General features: G+C 39.9%; 1 protein-coding gene across 11 annotated transcripts in view; it reads left to right on the top strand.

Annotated features, from left to right (window-relative positions):
* Positions 1 to 13,847, top strand: part of CCDC187 (coiled-coil domain containing 187) — a 32,697-nt gene extending 18,850 nt beyond the window's left edge. For 9 of the 11 annotated variants that reach the window (XM_063410206.1, XM_063410209.1, XM_063410207.1 and 6 more), the window contains 12 exons: positions 3,792 to 3,889; positions 4,241 to 4,351; positions 4,621 to 4,724; positions 4,837 to 4,921; positions 5,678 to 5,892; positions 7,036 to 7,219; positions 7,406 to 7,568; positions 8,300 to 10,611; positions 11,234 to 11,575; positions 11,940 to 12,083; positions 12,518 to 12,643; positions 12,927 to 13,847. In XM_063410206.1, coding sequence (XP_063266276.1) covers positions 3,792 to 3,889; positions 4,241 to 4,351; positions 4,621 to 4,724; positions 4,837 to 4,921; positions 5,678 to 5,892; positions 7,036 to 7,219; positions 7,406 to 7,568; positions 8,300 to 10,611; positions 11,234 to 11,575; positions 11,940 to 12,083; positions 12,518 to 12,643; positions 12,927 to 13,112 — 4,070 coding nt within the window. In that variant the 3' untranslated portion in view covers positions 13,113 to 13,847. The remainder of the gene's footprint in view (positions 1 to 3,791; positions 3,890 to 4,240; positions 4,352 to 4,620; positions 4,725 to 4,836; positions 4,922 to 5,677; positions 5,893 to 7,035; positions 7,220 to 7,405; positions 7,569 to 8,299; positions 10,612 to 11,233; positions 11,576 to 11,939; positions 12,084 to 12,517; positions 12,644 to 12,926) is intronic. The other 2 variants (XM_063410208.1, XM_063410211.1) reach the window with 2 other exon arrangements.
* The last annotated feature ends 1,167 nt before the right edge of the window (positions 13,848 to 15,014 follow it).

Raw genomic sequence — 15,014 nt, forward strand, 5'->3', positions numbered from 1 at the left:
TCACAAAATATTTGTTTGCTGCCTGGGATAAGACAGTGAACTTGTCCTGAGTTGTTGAATTTTCTTTTTAAATACAGCCAGTATAAAAACCATAACTGCAAATCCTATAAGCTCATGAACAGAAATTGTCTCCACAGGTAGCATTGGAAGTATTTCTCCTTGCACTTACATGAATTTCTCATCAGTTTAGGCTCAAAACTTGATATAACCAATGAGCTGATGAGGAAAGGCTTTGTATTTTACACTGCTAGGTAAAATCTTTCTGTCATTCGTGCCAAACCACCAGGGCTCTCCCACAGGGAGCTGAGGAGATGAGTTACCTTCCTTGCCATTCCAGCATGTCCTCTGAATACAGCCCACAGTATCTAAATTTCTGTATTTCTATTAAATAAGAGAACTTTATTTTCCCCTTCCTATAGTCTGGGTAACGGCCTTTGAGCCGGACTGGATTGAATGAGCCAGAAATCTCATTTCATCAGACCAAACTTTTTGTCTCCTTTCTTTTTTCTTTTTTGTATTTGAGAGATAACAGCATTTAAGCTGAAATTAATTGTTAAAAAAGTATTTTCTAAATGTTGATGCTTAATCATGGCTACTGCTTTAAAATAATTTGCATTTGGAAAACAAATGGAATGTTTTCCATCATTCTTGAAATGCAGAATTTTAACCTGAACTACAAGAAAAATGTATTTATATGTGTCATCTTTCCTGTAAACTGCTGATTGCCATATTTTCTTGTATCACTAGAGGGAGCTGCCTTCTTGCTTGTAGAAGAGAGAGAAATTATTAAATTGGTGGAACAAGCACAGAAATGTACCAGCATAGCTCCAGCTAATTGTGCTGTGATGGGGAGTGTTCAGCTGAGCAGCTCTTTATGTTCCCTCCCAAATCCCAGGCTGTGTTTTGTATTTCCCACAGCCCCAGCAAGCTCCAGCCCTGCCTCCAGCACCTCTGGAGCTGTCTGCAATGATGCTGTCACTGACAGAGGGAATTCAGGATAACTGATGAGGAACAGAAGGACCATTCCATGGAAATTCAGGGTTCTGTTTAGGTCCAGGTTCAGCTCTGTTGCTATCCTGAGCCAAGAGCTGCCCTGCAGCTCTGTGTGGGAAGGGGCAGCAGCAGGGTCAGGCACTGCCATGTGCTGCAACATCTGGCTGGGAGCTGAACTCAGGCCAGCCCTCCACACCAGAGGATTTAGATATAAACACAAAATATGCAGAGGCCACGAGCAGCAGAGGCCACACTAATCCCCTTGTTTGGTAAGCAGCCACTCTTCGGTGACAAGCGGGATACCAGACGTGTTTAGAGAGGAGAGAAGGACCTGCTGGGAGTTACCAAATCTCTTTTCTTCCTCCCCTTTTACCTGCCATCACTGCAGCTCCTTTCCTGCACAGAGAGTGCTGAAATCTGGGTGGTTTTTCACCTTAGCTGGAGAGCATCCTGAAATAATAAAGCAATTGAGCTAACACGGTAATTTTTGAGAGGGGAAGGAGTGCACGAATGGGAGCAAGTGGGGCAATTCCTTCTGGATCTGCTCCACTCCACAGCAGCATTTCAGGACATTTTACACCCCATATTCCCACACCTCCAGGCAATAATGCAGACAAAGTCGTGCTTACAGCTAAAATTGCAAGTATGTCTTTTTATAATAACTGGGTTGGTCTGATTGCTGACATGGGCAGAAAGAGAAAAAGCTGTCCTTGAGTAAAGCAGCAGTAAATGCTTCTGCCTTGCTTCAAGTGATTAGAAAAATGAGACTTTTAGCCTGGCTTTTTTAATTATATGTCAGGGAGATTCTACAGGGCTTTGCTGAGATTCTGCAGGTGCAGCGGAAAGTGATTTAATAAATAGCATTTTTTTCACCAGGCTGAGTGTATGCACATTGAAGCTATCTGGGTAGGCAGTAAATGCCATTCATCATCACCTAAAAGGACGTGAAGTTTAGCCAGATGGTATTTTCTTTAATGCAGGATGTTGCAACACACGAAATGCATCTGGAAATAGCCACAATTAGGAAAATTACATTCAAAAGGAGGAAAAAAAGATCAGAGCAAACTTTTTAATCACTTTGAGGTCAATAGCACTGGTTGGGCTTTGGTCAGAAGAACAAGAGCATTGTTCAGTTTGAGGGACAAATTGAAAATATTTATCAGGTTTTAAATTAAATCCTAATAGATGATCATATTTCTGATTGGCCCAGATATTAGTATTAAAAGCTGCTCAGACAACTTAGCATCAATAAATATACCCTGAAACTTTTTAAAATAGAATTACCTTATTTGTTAGTATTGAAGGAAAGTGCTGTCTGTGAACCCACTAAAGAATTGTTCACATGTCTTTTTTCCTATTGCATTGCATAAAACCACTAATAAAACTTCTATGTACAAAACCCAGTTTTTTCATCCACTCCATTTGCCTAAATAGGTCATTGCACAAAATCATCTCTCGTTAACTGTCATTAAAGAGTCTGACTCAGTCCTCAAAATTAGAAAGACTGGCTAGAATGAAAATTCTTTCTAAAAAGATGAACTCTTCATTTGGCATGTCTAGATAATTTAGTATGATTTTGCCTTTTCAAAGCACCCTCCAAAACCAGGAAAGGCCCATTACCAAAATAAAGGATGAGATTTCTATCCAGTCTGTTGACTCCAAAAAGGAGAGGGTTAAGAGAAGCCTTGTATGGTATCACTGTAGGAGGAAAATGAAATCTGCAATCAAGTTGTTTATAAAAACAGAGCAGCATTCTGATAGAAAATCTGCACCAGGCTCAAAGATTTAATATTTTATTTCACTCACACCCACATAAACACAAAACCCATCCTGATATGCAAACAAGCCCATCTCTCTGCTCCTTCTGTGTTACAGACCCTTCAGTCTGTAAAGCAAAAACAAACTCTGCATGTCATGGGCTTATCCTGCACCACGGGGTAATTTGGATTCAGGTGACCTGGATAGAGACAGAGATTTGATCTCAAGTTTTCAAGTCAAACCTATTTCTATTTATGACCCACACTTCCATTCTTTTATGACTCTGGTTGCTGTGACAGTGGCACAGCACAGAATAAACACACAACCTGTTTGCATAAGCTGAGCAATTCATCTGAGAAGCTCAAGCAGCCAAGAACATTTCTCTGGTAAACATAATATCAGCTGCATTGTCACACACGGGCAGGGGAGGGGCAAGAGGGAAGAAGCAGTGAAAAATGTGAACCTGGAGCAAGAGATAAAACTTCCCCACTTTAAAATGAAAGCTTTTTTCCAGGGGTTTGTGTGGCCCTGCAAGAAAAGAGAGAGGAACCAGCCTGCACCCCAGTACAGATGGAGGGGACATGCAGGATACTGCTCGAGTTCCTAAAGAAGTGACCTTTTGTCACACGGGAAACCCTGTCACAAAACTGGGAAGTTTTTCTTTTGTGCCCTGGCTCTGGTCCTGTTATTGCAGCAAAGGAGCAGTGGGACCAAGAGTGACAGTAACCCACACTGAAATTCAGGCTTAGAACAGGAATTGTTCCTCATTCCTCCTCTCCTGGCATAGACCTTTAAGTCCTGACAGTTCCCAACACTTGCACGATTTGCTGACACATTTCTTGACAGGATGTAGGTACTGACATTTTCCTTCTATAGTTATGGTAGAAGAAGTAAATGTATGCAGAGAAATTATTTCAGGAATAAAGGCAGATGTCAGATTTGGGAGGCTTCCAAAAATAGGCCCAGAGAGGATTGGAAAGCAAAATGCAGTTGGAACAATGGACACATTCCCCTTGTAATGATCCCCTAAACTTCTGCAGGTGAGGGAGTTTTTGGTGCCACAGAGCTGGAAGACAAACACAGGAGCCACCTGGACATTCTGAGGCAAACCTCCCTACTACTGGCTCACAAACTGAAGGTCAGTGGGACACTGTGTACCCAGAAAAGGGAATTAATTCCAGTTCTGCTGTCCCGGGTGGAAAGATGTTCCCTATCCCCTGGTTCAGGTGTGCTTAGGCCATCACCAGCTGATCTCAGTCAGGGCTATAAACCCCATGGACTATAAAAGTGAGGTGCCAGGCCAGATTTGCTTTTTGGTGACCTTGGTGTGGCTCTGGTGGGTGAGGAGATGTTGCTGTGCTGCAGCTGAAGCAGCAGGATGTGGCAGGAGCTGCCTGGGTGTCTCCTGTCCTGCCCTTTGTCCCCAGCTCTCAGGTGTTGTGTCACCTGGTTAAAGATATCTTTTATAATGTGGCATTTCCTAACACAGCTCCAGCAGAAACAGCAGAAATATCAGCTTCTGGTGCTGAGGGAGAAAGCAAAGCAAGAGGTTGAGGAAAGCCACAGGTTTTTGAGGGACCTGCTGCAGCTCAGTTCAGAGGTAAGTTATGATTTCAGATCCTGGGTTAATGCCTCTAGGCCCCCACTCTCATGAGCCCAGTTCTAAATACTCAGCAATCTGTGAGCTGCTGTACCACCTTACCCTCACATGCCCACAGAGTTTTCTCCCAGCCCAATAATTAAACTCTTTAAGAATTGTTGGCATAGGAAAAGCATTATCTACAACCAGGGGCTTTCCAAAGGCAGGGAAAAAAGGGTTAAACGTTTTGCTTTTCAAATAGGTCATTGTGACGATTTCTGTGTGTGCAGGACAGCAGGAGTTCCAAAAGCAATGATCCTCCTGTGACAGGACCCTACCACGCAGAGCAGACACTGAGAGGACACAGGCTGGAAGGTGACATTGCTGCTGGCAGGTACAGGGGACAGGATACAGCCAGACACTCCAAGGATTTGGCCTCTGGTTTGACTATATTCATTTTTTGGGGCACTAAATCTGACTCTGATTCTCATCCTTGTGATCTCCAGTGTTTTGGAAAACCAAGATAATACTGGAGCATCTGCCACAGCAGCAAAGCAGCACAAAATCCTGATGGAGCTGAGACAGGAGCAGGTAATGCTGCAGTGAGAGGAGCTGGGATTCATCTCATATCCACAGGGAGGTGTCTGGAGTTGACTGGAGCAAGTGGGGTTGGTGTTAAAAAAAAATAAAAAAAATTTTAAAAAAATCACTTTGCATCCATTATTCTGCATGTTTCCTACATCCCCACAGTGAGGTGGGTTTTGTGCCAAAGTCAGCAGTCTGTAAATCTTGGATAAAAGAAAACATCTTTTTTTTTTTTCTCTTCTGCTAACCTCACTGTTATTGTGGGTTTTTCTATTTATGCCATAACAAACAGGTCATATAATGTAGGTTTCCACTGATTTATGCTTGTGATGTTGAAATATATTAAATTAATCTGACAGATAATTTTATAGTCTCAGTTATTCTGCTATGCATGGTTCACAGTTACACTTGGTACTCAGAAAATTTCTGTCCTGCTCCTTAAGTAGTACGAGCCTCTTGTTTAAGTAAAGAAATTCCTAGTGCAAACCACAAGCACCCTGTAGTTCTGAATGATCTGAAGACAATTCATTTTTAAAGGTCACACCATTTCCCACCCCATCAAAACATCCCTTTAACAGTCATCAATTTTCACAGGTGAAACCTGCAAATTTTTTATAAGAAAGGGAAAAACCTACATATTGAATTTCCAGGGTATTTTGAGATTAAAAGTGCCCTATATTAAGAAACATTATACATATTTTTAAGTGTAGTTCTTTGTTATCTTCACTCTGTTATGATCCTTTCTTTCTCTGCTTTGTGTAGGCAGAAATCCAGCACCTGCAAAACATCCACAGGGCAGCCCATCAAGAAAGGAAGCTTTTATTAAAGCAGCAGAGAGAAATCCTAATGATGCAGCATTCAACAGCACAACTCCAGGAAAAGCTGCACAGTTTGGCTGGGAAAAAGGAGGTTATTAAGTCAGGGAGTAAAGACAATTGTGTTCAGCTAAAGCATAAAAAGAGCAAGAATTATGAGGGGTGAGTAAAACCTTTCTCAGTGATTGCTGAAGGTAAGACCAGATCCGGTGGAGAAGATGCAGACATGTATCTCCTAGATAATTGTGTGAGCTTTAGATACTCCAAAGAGGAAGTTTATAAAGATGATAAATTTTTAAGACTTCTGTGTTCAAGAAATTGATTAATCAGGATCACTGCTTATCATTCTGTCCTAAATGGTGAGTTCCTCAGGGCACCTTTCATGATGCCACACAACTGCTAATGATAATTCATGTTTTCATGGTGGCTTTTAACTACAAACTCAAACCACTTTGCAACTATATATTAATTAGGCTTCACAAAACCCATATGGAATAAGTGGAAATGTATTGATTTAATTGGTGAAATTCACTCCTTTGTCACCCTCTGAGCCTCTGTATCACTCAGCCCCTCAGAGCTGGTCTGTGCTTCACAGAGGGTTTAACCCCAGAAGGATTTTGTAATACACAGGGCTAAATTTTAGGCTTAAACTGAAGTGCAGAGGTGCCATGTAAAATCCTACAGTGAGATATAATTCAGGAGTTTAGTCAGACTGAGAAATCCCCATCCTGCTGTTCCTCAGGAGCTGTATCCCCTGCATCCCTGTCTGCTTCCCACGGAGCAGTGTGAATGAGAACCCCACGGCATCCACACTGCTCAGAACAAAAATCTAGTTTGCTTCAGGGAGAGAAAAAGCAGTTAGAGACATATATTTATCTATGTGAATTAAAACCTCCTTTCATTCAGTGTTACCCAGAGCTTTAGCAGGGTGGTGAGTCAGGTTTGTGCATTTACTTAAAGTCCCCACAGGGGAAGGCTTTCAAATAAATCCCTGCATGGAACTGATCTATAATTCATGGTGTTATTGATTACAAGTCAGAGAAATCTTTAAAAGGTTTCTTGGCTGTGCTTTCACTTCTTATTACTGACAAGGCTGCTCGTAGGAGAACAGTGAATATTGGTGTCAGTCTGGAGCAGCCAGGGGCTGGTGGAACTCAAATGCACCCAAATTCTGGCTGATTGTCCATAGATCTCTGTCCTGTGTAGGAGTGCAGGGTGGTGATTATGCTATTTATTCACTTGCATGGGTATGTTCGTATTTTATACTGATCAGGAATGATACATTCCATGTCTAAATCTTTACAGCTTTTCTACTGAGAACAAGGAGTCACTGGTACAACACCAGAAACAGGTGGAGGAGTTCCTGGGTTTGGAGCAGTCCTTTAATGCTCAGGATAATGTTTTCTTACCTCTGGAATCTACAAATTTAGCTGGAATGGAACCTCTAGCCACACTGACTAGAAGAAAAGATCAAAAGTGTGTATTTCTGGTAAGGACCACCTCTGGAATTCCATTAGTGCCTAAAGAAAGGGTGTCCCAGATTATATTTGCCTTAAAATAGGACCAGCACAAGACTCATCTGGCACTTAGGAACATGAAGTCAAAATAAGTGTGTTGCTTATGTGCACTTTTTCCTTAAGCCATTAACTCTGTCTCCTAAATATTTACATTCTAGGAATCTGTGCTGGAGGAAGAAGGACTTCTTTCAAACCCTGATCCTAAAAATCATGAAGATATTAATCCATGTGGCAGAAAGTACCCAGAGAAAGGCTTGGGGATGCTTCCTACTTGGAGTAACTTATGCCTGGTTCAGGCAGAAAATACTCTTGAAGGAACAGGTCAATCATATTTAATGCTATTATGTCCAATCTGTTTCAACTACTTCAATCAAATTTTAATCCAGACAGAAAGAGAGACAATCTTCTCATTTATTACCCAAGTGTCTTGCTCGCTATAGCCAATGTATAAATCACTGCTGGGCAAGATAGTGGGGATCTCTCAGAGGTTTATTAAGAGATATCATTATACTGCTTCCCCAGAACAAAATTATAACTTACTCTGATTGTGTCATTAACAATTTGCTCTCTTTTGATACAGTTTTTCAAGAATTTGAGGCTGTTCTTTTCAAAAGAACATAGATCAGTTGGAGATAGACTTGAACAGGACATGCTGGAGTTATTTTTGTTTCCAGGTTTTATCCTCAGTTCTTATTTCTTACTCTCAGTAGGAGAGGTGAAAAATAAAAGTGTTTATATATGAGTCAGTTATCTCATTTACATAGTTCTGGGTGTGCATAATCTCTGTAATATAAATATTTATTTACTGTGGCAATATTTCCTATTTCTGTCATTTCTCTAATGAACCATCTTTCTGCATTTCATAGAATCACAGAAAACCCTGATTTGGAAGGGACTCACAAGGATCATAAAGTCCAATTCCTAATTTACTCCTAGGTATAGTGGAGGAGCAAGATAGATTTGTGTATCCTAAGTGATCTATCAGCAAGCTCTTCTATAAAATATTTTGTTTAAATGCTGATTTTTTAAAAAAAATCTTTTAAATATTCTAGTTAAAGAAGTGGAAGTGCCTGTCCCTTCTCAGACTCATCAGGTGGATTCCAGTCAATATTTGAAGCATTTGGACCGTGTTTCTCATGAAGCTTGTGATGAACTAAATTTAAGAGCATTTTCTGAAGGATTATCTTCCACTGAATCATTGTCCAAGTCAAACAACTTCTTTTTGAAATGTGAAAGTGCCAGATCAGACTCTCCTCACTCAGAATTTCAGAAGGTGTCTGCAGTTTTGACCAATATCTCAAAAAGTTCCATTTCAGACCCAGAATTAGAGCTGAAACACGGAGAGGACACAGATGTCAGTGTCCCAGAAGAGTTTGTCTGTGCCAGTGGTGATGTGTTTGCTAATCTCTCAGAAGAAATGCCAATAGCAACAAGCAGTGGAAAAGAAACATCACCTAGTGACAAACACAACAAACGTGAGCTGCCTGAAGATGATGGAGCTGAGACTTCATCCCTCACCCAGAAATACCCCGGAGATGCACTGGATTGTGTCTGTGCTGATCACCTGCTTTCCTTCACTCCAGCAGACCAAGAAAATGCCTCCAGAATGGAGTCAGAACATTCCTCCCAGTCTGAAAACCCTTCTGAGGGAGAGGACCAGCCACAAAGCTGCAGCAGAAACAAACCCTGCTCCCAGGAGATCCCAGCACTGGGGAATGATGCAGCTGCCAGCCCTTCATGCAGCAGTGCAACCTCCAGAGGTGATGAGGATGCCTTGTTGGCAATGCTGTGTCCTGTGGATGAAGTATTGTCCTCTGGAAGTGCTGACTTGCCATCCTTTAAAGAAAAGGATTTGTCATTTCCAAGGGAAGATCTTCCTCCTCCCCCTTTAGGTGCAGCTGCAATGAGAAATGGTGATCCTGCCTCCAGCACAGATGATTTTGCTTCTCCACCAGAACAAGTGACAGGATCAGAGTCTCGTCAGGGCACGGGTGAAGATCTGTCACTGGAAATGGATGCATTACCCCCATTACCTGATAACACCGTGCCTGAGGAATTTCCCCTGCTCAGTACAGAGACAAGTGGTGCTTTTTCAGCTCAGGATGGTCGTCTCTCAGAACAATCTACATTTACAGCTCTTTCCAGCTGTTTGTCAGAAAACCAGCATGAAGAACAGGAGATGCCTTTGCAGAATTTGGAGTTTCTGCCTATGTCAAATACAGATTCTTCTGATGGAAGTAAAAGTTCTGAATTCTTAATGAAACAATGCAAAATGTATGAAAAGCTGCCCAGTGCTGACCCATTATCATCATTTGAAATGGGGGACAGAGTGTTGGTAAAGCAGAGCCAGCCTGAAACTCTCATGTTCAAAGGCCAGACTCATTTTGGCAGTGGCCACTGGGCTGGTGTTGCACTGGCCAAAGCTGAAGGTGACAATGTTGGAACTTGTGAAGAGGTGAGATATTTTGAGTATGCTCAGTACTGTGGGGTGTCTGTCAGACCTGATGAGATTTCACACCCATTGGGGGTGAACAAAAATAATTCCAGCTACATGGGAAAGGAAGACTCTGACTCCTTCCATGATGATGATGATGATGATGATGATAACTCCCTCAAAGGAGACTGCAAATATTCTGAAGATGATGGGCAGAGAGTGGGGCTTGCAGAGGAGAAAGCAGAAGACACAAACAGTGCAGGAGGTTCTGAAGCGAAAGAAAAGCAGTCTGGGTTACACAGTGCCTCGCTGCCTGGAAAAGGGCAAAAGTTTCCCCATTCCAACCGGTGTAACCATGATGAATTCCTCTGTCAAAAGAACTTAATGTGCTTGGGGTCAGATAAAGAAAAAACAGAACTGACACAAATAAAACAAATGATATTTGCAGATGTTCTTCCAAAGAAAAACAAGACAGATGAGGTAAACACAAGCAAAAATATTTGTTGCTTGGTAGAGGATCAGAAAAGAATTAAACTTGCTGATGATATTGCAAGTGAACTCAGTAAAAAACTTCTGTTTGACATTTTAATTGCATTTTCTGAAACAGCTCAACACAAATATAAAAGTGCCTTTGAAAAAGACATGATGAATTATGGCAAAGACCTAAGGCAAGAAGACAATCAGAAACCATTTCTCCTCAAAGGAAATTCAGCTGCTGCCTTATCTGAACCATCAGTGAAGGTTTCTGATGTTTTACTGGGTGATTTTGATACACTTTGCATTCATGATTGTCACACAGTAACAGACAGAATTATAACTAAATTTATAGATGATGCAGTTAAAGAATATAAGAAGATTAAAAGAAAACACAGATCAAAAGCAGACAAGGTACTTCATTTATCTCCAGAGACTTCTCCAACAACTTTGCCTGTAAGTATAGTGAGAAAGTTTTTATTTCAAGTGCTGGCCCTGCCTATAAAGGCAAGAATTTGTGTCACCCAGTTTTTCATCATCCATAAAAATTATATCAATGTTAGAAACCAGATTGCTCAATTCATATGACCCATTCTTTATTTAAGGAATTATCCTGTATCCGATGGATGCACATGTATGGTCCAAACAAAGAAAATGTGACTTCTTTATTGGAATTTGTCAATTGTCAAAACTGATAAATCTGTATAAACGTCAATTTTTATTGACTTCAGAGCAAACCTGGAACACCTGTCAGCTCATCTGCCTGACTCCTTTCCAGTTCCTGGCTGTGAGAAAATTGCTTTGAGGGTGATGGTGGGGAGAGCAGTTCCACATTTCGAACAAAAATGATGCTAAATGTCAAAAATTTTCATGGAACTCCAGAACTGTAATTCTAATTCTGAATTCTGCCAAATACAGTTAAAATAGTTTTGGGTTTTTTTTAATAATACATCAGTAAGCCTTTCTTTGAACCCATGAATAAGATGGTTTTAAGTGTAACCTTGATCAGTTGCTAATAATCTCAATCCCTCTGAAAATATGGAATATATTATCTGTCTTTTCTTGTTCTCTCTTGAAGCTCCTTTTAAAGATCCTTGATGCTGGTGTTTTTGGAAGCTCTGAAGATTTTGATCAGCCTAATTCTGACCTAAACATGCCGGTGAGGCAGACACAAAAGCAATACTTGTACAAATTAGACCAGTGGCACTCAGCTCCTTGGAAGAAAACTGTGGAAGTTCCTCTTGTGATACCACACAACAGTTCTTATGTTAAAAATTTGTCTGCATATGCTGTGGAAGAATTATGGACCCCAGAGAACATAAATTCAAATTTCAGGAACATCAGCATGCCAAAGTACTTGGAATGTAATGATCTCTCAGGGAATGATTTGGAAGCAGAAAGCAAGAGGATGTATAATCAGGTATTTTTAAAGCACTAACTGTTAGTTAACTTTTGTAGTGTTCTGGAGGCTGAATCATATTAGCTAATATTTAATATTATTCCAGTTGCTAACACTAAATATAGGGTTAAAAGGTACTAAAATTCCCTTAAATAAGGGACACTGAAAGGTACTACCAGGAGTATTTTGCAATTTGCTGCAGAATAAATCCAGTAGAATAAATGTCCTTGCAGAGAATCCAGAGTTTTGCCAGAGTTCCACCATAACACTTTGGACACCTGACCCGGTGTTTGGTTTGGGTCTGTTCAGGAAAAGCCAAGTTCCATGGGAAGCTGGGGACTGGAATCCTGCTCTCCTGCCTTCAGTCCTGCTGATTTTGTTACAGGTTGTATTTGATTTGAGCCGTGAGCTGCTGTGTGCAGAATATCAAGTGACTGCAAAGCCAAATGTGTTTCCATGGATGAAAAAAAATGTGGGCTCTCACTGTTGCAGGCGTCTCTGCAGAAGGACGGATGTCAGTGATGTCAAGGTACGTTCTGGAAATGTAAAGTACAGGATCAAGAGTGAAAAGAGCAGAGATTGCAGTGACAAAAAGAAATGTGGAATTTGTGAGGGTTATGGCAATGTAACTGAAGTGATGGGAGAAGAAACAGAATTACTCTGAAATGCCTGAATAAATACTGAGCTGATTAGTCAGAACATTCCAGATGTATGGAGTTGGGAATGGGCCTTTCAACTCTCCTAATTATGACTATTTTGTGAGCAACCTCTACAGTAATATTATGATTAAAATGTGTTGGTTGGCCGGTATTGATCAGCTACCTCCAAATCAGTCCCCTAAACCTTGGGATGTTTCTGGACTTAAAGCTGGATCTTCACACTGGCACCTGTCACTCATCTGGAACCTTCACAGCACCAGAATTCTTATGAGGAGAGTTCTTTTCAGCCTTCTTTATTTTGTAGACGTTTATTCAGGGTGAAATTATTAAAATAATGAGCCTGGAAAAGAATGACTTAGAAATGAAAAGAAAAATCCTAAATATGACCAAGTATGGAAACTGTAAGAGAGACAGAGTGGACCTTATTCTGGTAAGCAGACTTTCCAATGGGAATTTGTTTATTTCCTCTAGATTTAAACTAGAAATTCTCATCCTTTTATGAGAATCACATTCACTTAAATGAATTTCAGAACTTCAAATTACTGACTTTTAAAAAATGGAATTAATAATCCAGTATTTCCAGTTCTTGTGAATGGTTTAAATTAAATAAATTAATGGTGCAGATTAAAGTTGGTGGATTGGATGTAGTGTCTCAGCATTTTTGTGAAGCTCATATTTTTGAAGTAAAAATCCATTTCCATGTTATGTTTTAGATCCAGGAGCTCCGCAAAGAAGAAGCTCAGTGGACTTCCTATGGTGATGATGAATTAACAGTGAAGATGAGGATGACTGAAGCCATATTTGATAATTTGATCCTGGATACAATCAGAGTTCTGAATAAGATTTATCTGAAAAAAGCCAGTTTTAAAGGTGGCTGTGCACCATCTTTTTTCTTTTAAAACACAGTGAAACTGCTTAAAGGGGCCTGGAGATGTTTCAGAGAGGTGGCACAGGGAATTGCAGGATCCAGAGCCAGATATTCAGGTTTAATGTCTATAATTTTATGCAAATGAGGCAAATACTGATGTGATGCACTTTAAATTAGAGACTTTTCTATCAGCACTTTCATTTCCTAACAATTAGATATGTGCCTGCAATTGGGTTATTTATCATGCAATTCACAGGAGCCCATTGAATTTTTACAACATCCAAATGTGGGGTGCTGAGAATGTTGTTTAACAGACAAAAGAGAGGAAATCAATACTCCTTTTGTATTGGCAAAACTGGAAAAAAAATCAAGATTTTTGACAAGGAAAGAGAAGCATTTGCTCAGCATGGTAATTGTTCACTATGCTAATTGCTGTGGGTCCACCTGTTTTGTACTGAGAAAATCAAATTTTTGTTAGTTCTTTTTAAAATAAATATAGTGCAAATATTTCTTCCTGGAATTCAGAAACTGAATTCCATTATTGATTAATTGCTTGTAAAGAGATCAGATTTTTTCTAATCCTATTCATTCAGAGTGTCTTTCAAATAAAATTAAAATCAGGGTCAATAATAAATGTAACTTCTAAAAATGCAATACTTAAAATCTGTTTGGGGGGAATAGAATACATTTTATGTTAATATTTTTAAGTGCTATTGGCTTAATTGTTTTTGTACTTGTTTTCTGAATAAAATATTATATACATGGCTTATTTTGTTTGTTTATTTTCAGTGAAATCAATTAGAACTACAGATTATCCTGTACATACTGCTCTTCTCAGCAGTGAGTGGGTGCACTTTTGTTTTGTTTTGCTGGGCACATTAAACCCTCCCCTGCTTGTTGCCATATGAACAGAAATAAAAAGGCAACTTCTGCCCCCAGCGCCTTAACTGGTGATCTTATCCTATAAACTATTTTCATGTCTCTAGTGGTACATTTCCTTGTCTCTGACTTTATCCTCATTGATTAGTTAATCCACATGAGTTCCTTGTTTTCTTGTTGTCAGTTTATAGCAAAATTTAACTCAATTTTTTTTTCCTCCTGGACTTGGAGTGTTGGATACAATGACAAATCCATAAATTGCAGCACTCTGGTTTTTCAGTTTATTCTCACTCTGGTTTTGCAGCAGCAGGATCCTTGTGTTTGGAATGAAATCTATTAAAAATATTGCTTAGATATGGAGAAATAGCTGAAGGACTTGTTTGATTTTTGCCTTATGTTACACTTGAGGCAGAGCCATCAGATTTGCTGTGAGGGCTGTGAGTGAAGCCTGAACGCTCACACAGGGAAGGACACAGCTATAAAGTTATCTCCTGCTGATGAGAATAAAAAGTGTGAACACAGGACATGTCAGAGGTGTTTAATATCCCTCACCAATTCTGTGTTCAAAACCTGAGATTCCGGCACCCAGATATATTGACCTGTTCACTCAGTGGCAAGGCTTCAATATCAAGATTACTCTCCTTCAAGGTCTAATATTTTGTTTGCCTTGGGTTTGATCAATATTAACCTCCTGGGTCAATAAATCTTGATACTAGCCTCAAGAGGAGTCATTATCTTTCATAGAAAATGATTATTTCTCAGTTAAACCCTACATTTAATTCTCCTGTAATCCATCTCTTTCATCTTCATACATTTAACAGTTCTTCTGAATAAAATGTGCTCTAAAATATCTCAGGCACTGCAGATTTTTAAAATCCTAATTAGCAGCTGCTACAAGGTTTTTCAATTCTTGGAAGCTGCTAGGCTCTGCTATTGTAACCATCTATTTTTTTTGCTTGCTGTACCCAGGAAAAATAGAGACAGAAAACCCCAAAGCTGAGATATGATATGAGAAACCATTTAGGTTGTAGCTGTGGACATGGATCAAAAGATA

The sequence above is a fragment of the Prinia subflava genome, chromosome 12, assembly GCF_021018805.1.
Source record: "Prinia subflava isolate CZ2003 ecotype Zambia chromosome 12, Cam_Psub_1.2, whole genome shotgun sequence".
NCBI classification, from domain to species: Eukaryota; Metazoa; Chordata; class Aves; order Passeriformes; family Cisticolidae; genus Prinia; species Prinia subflava.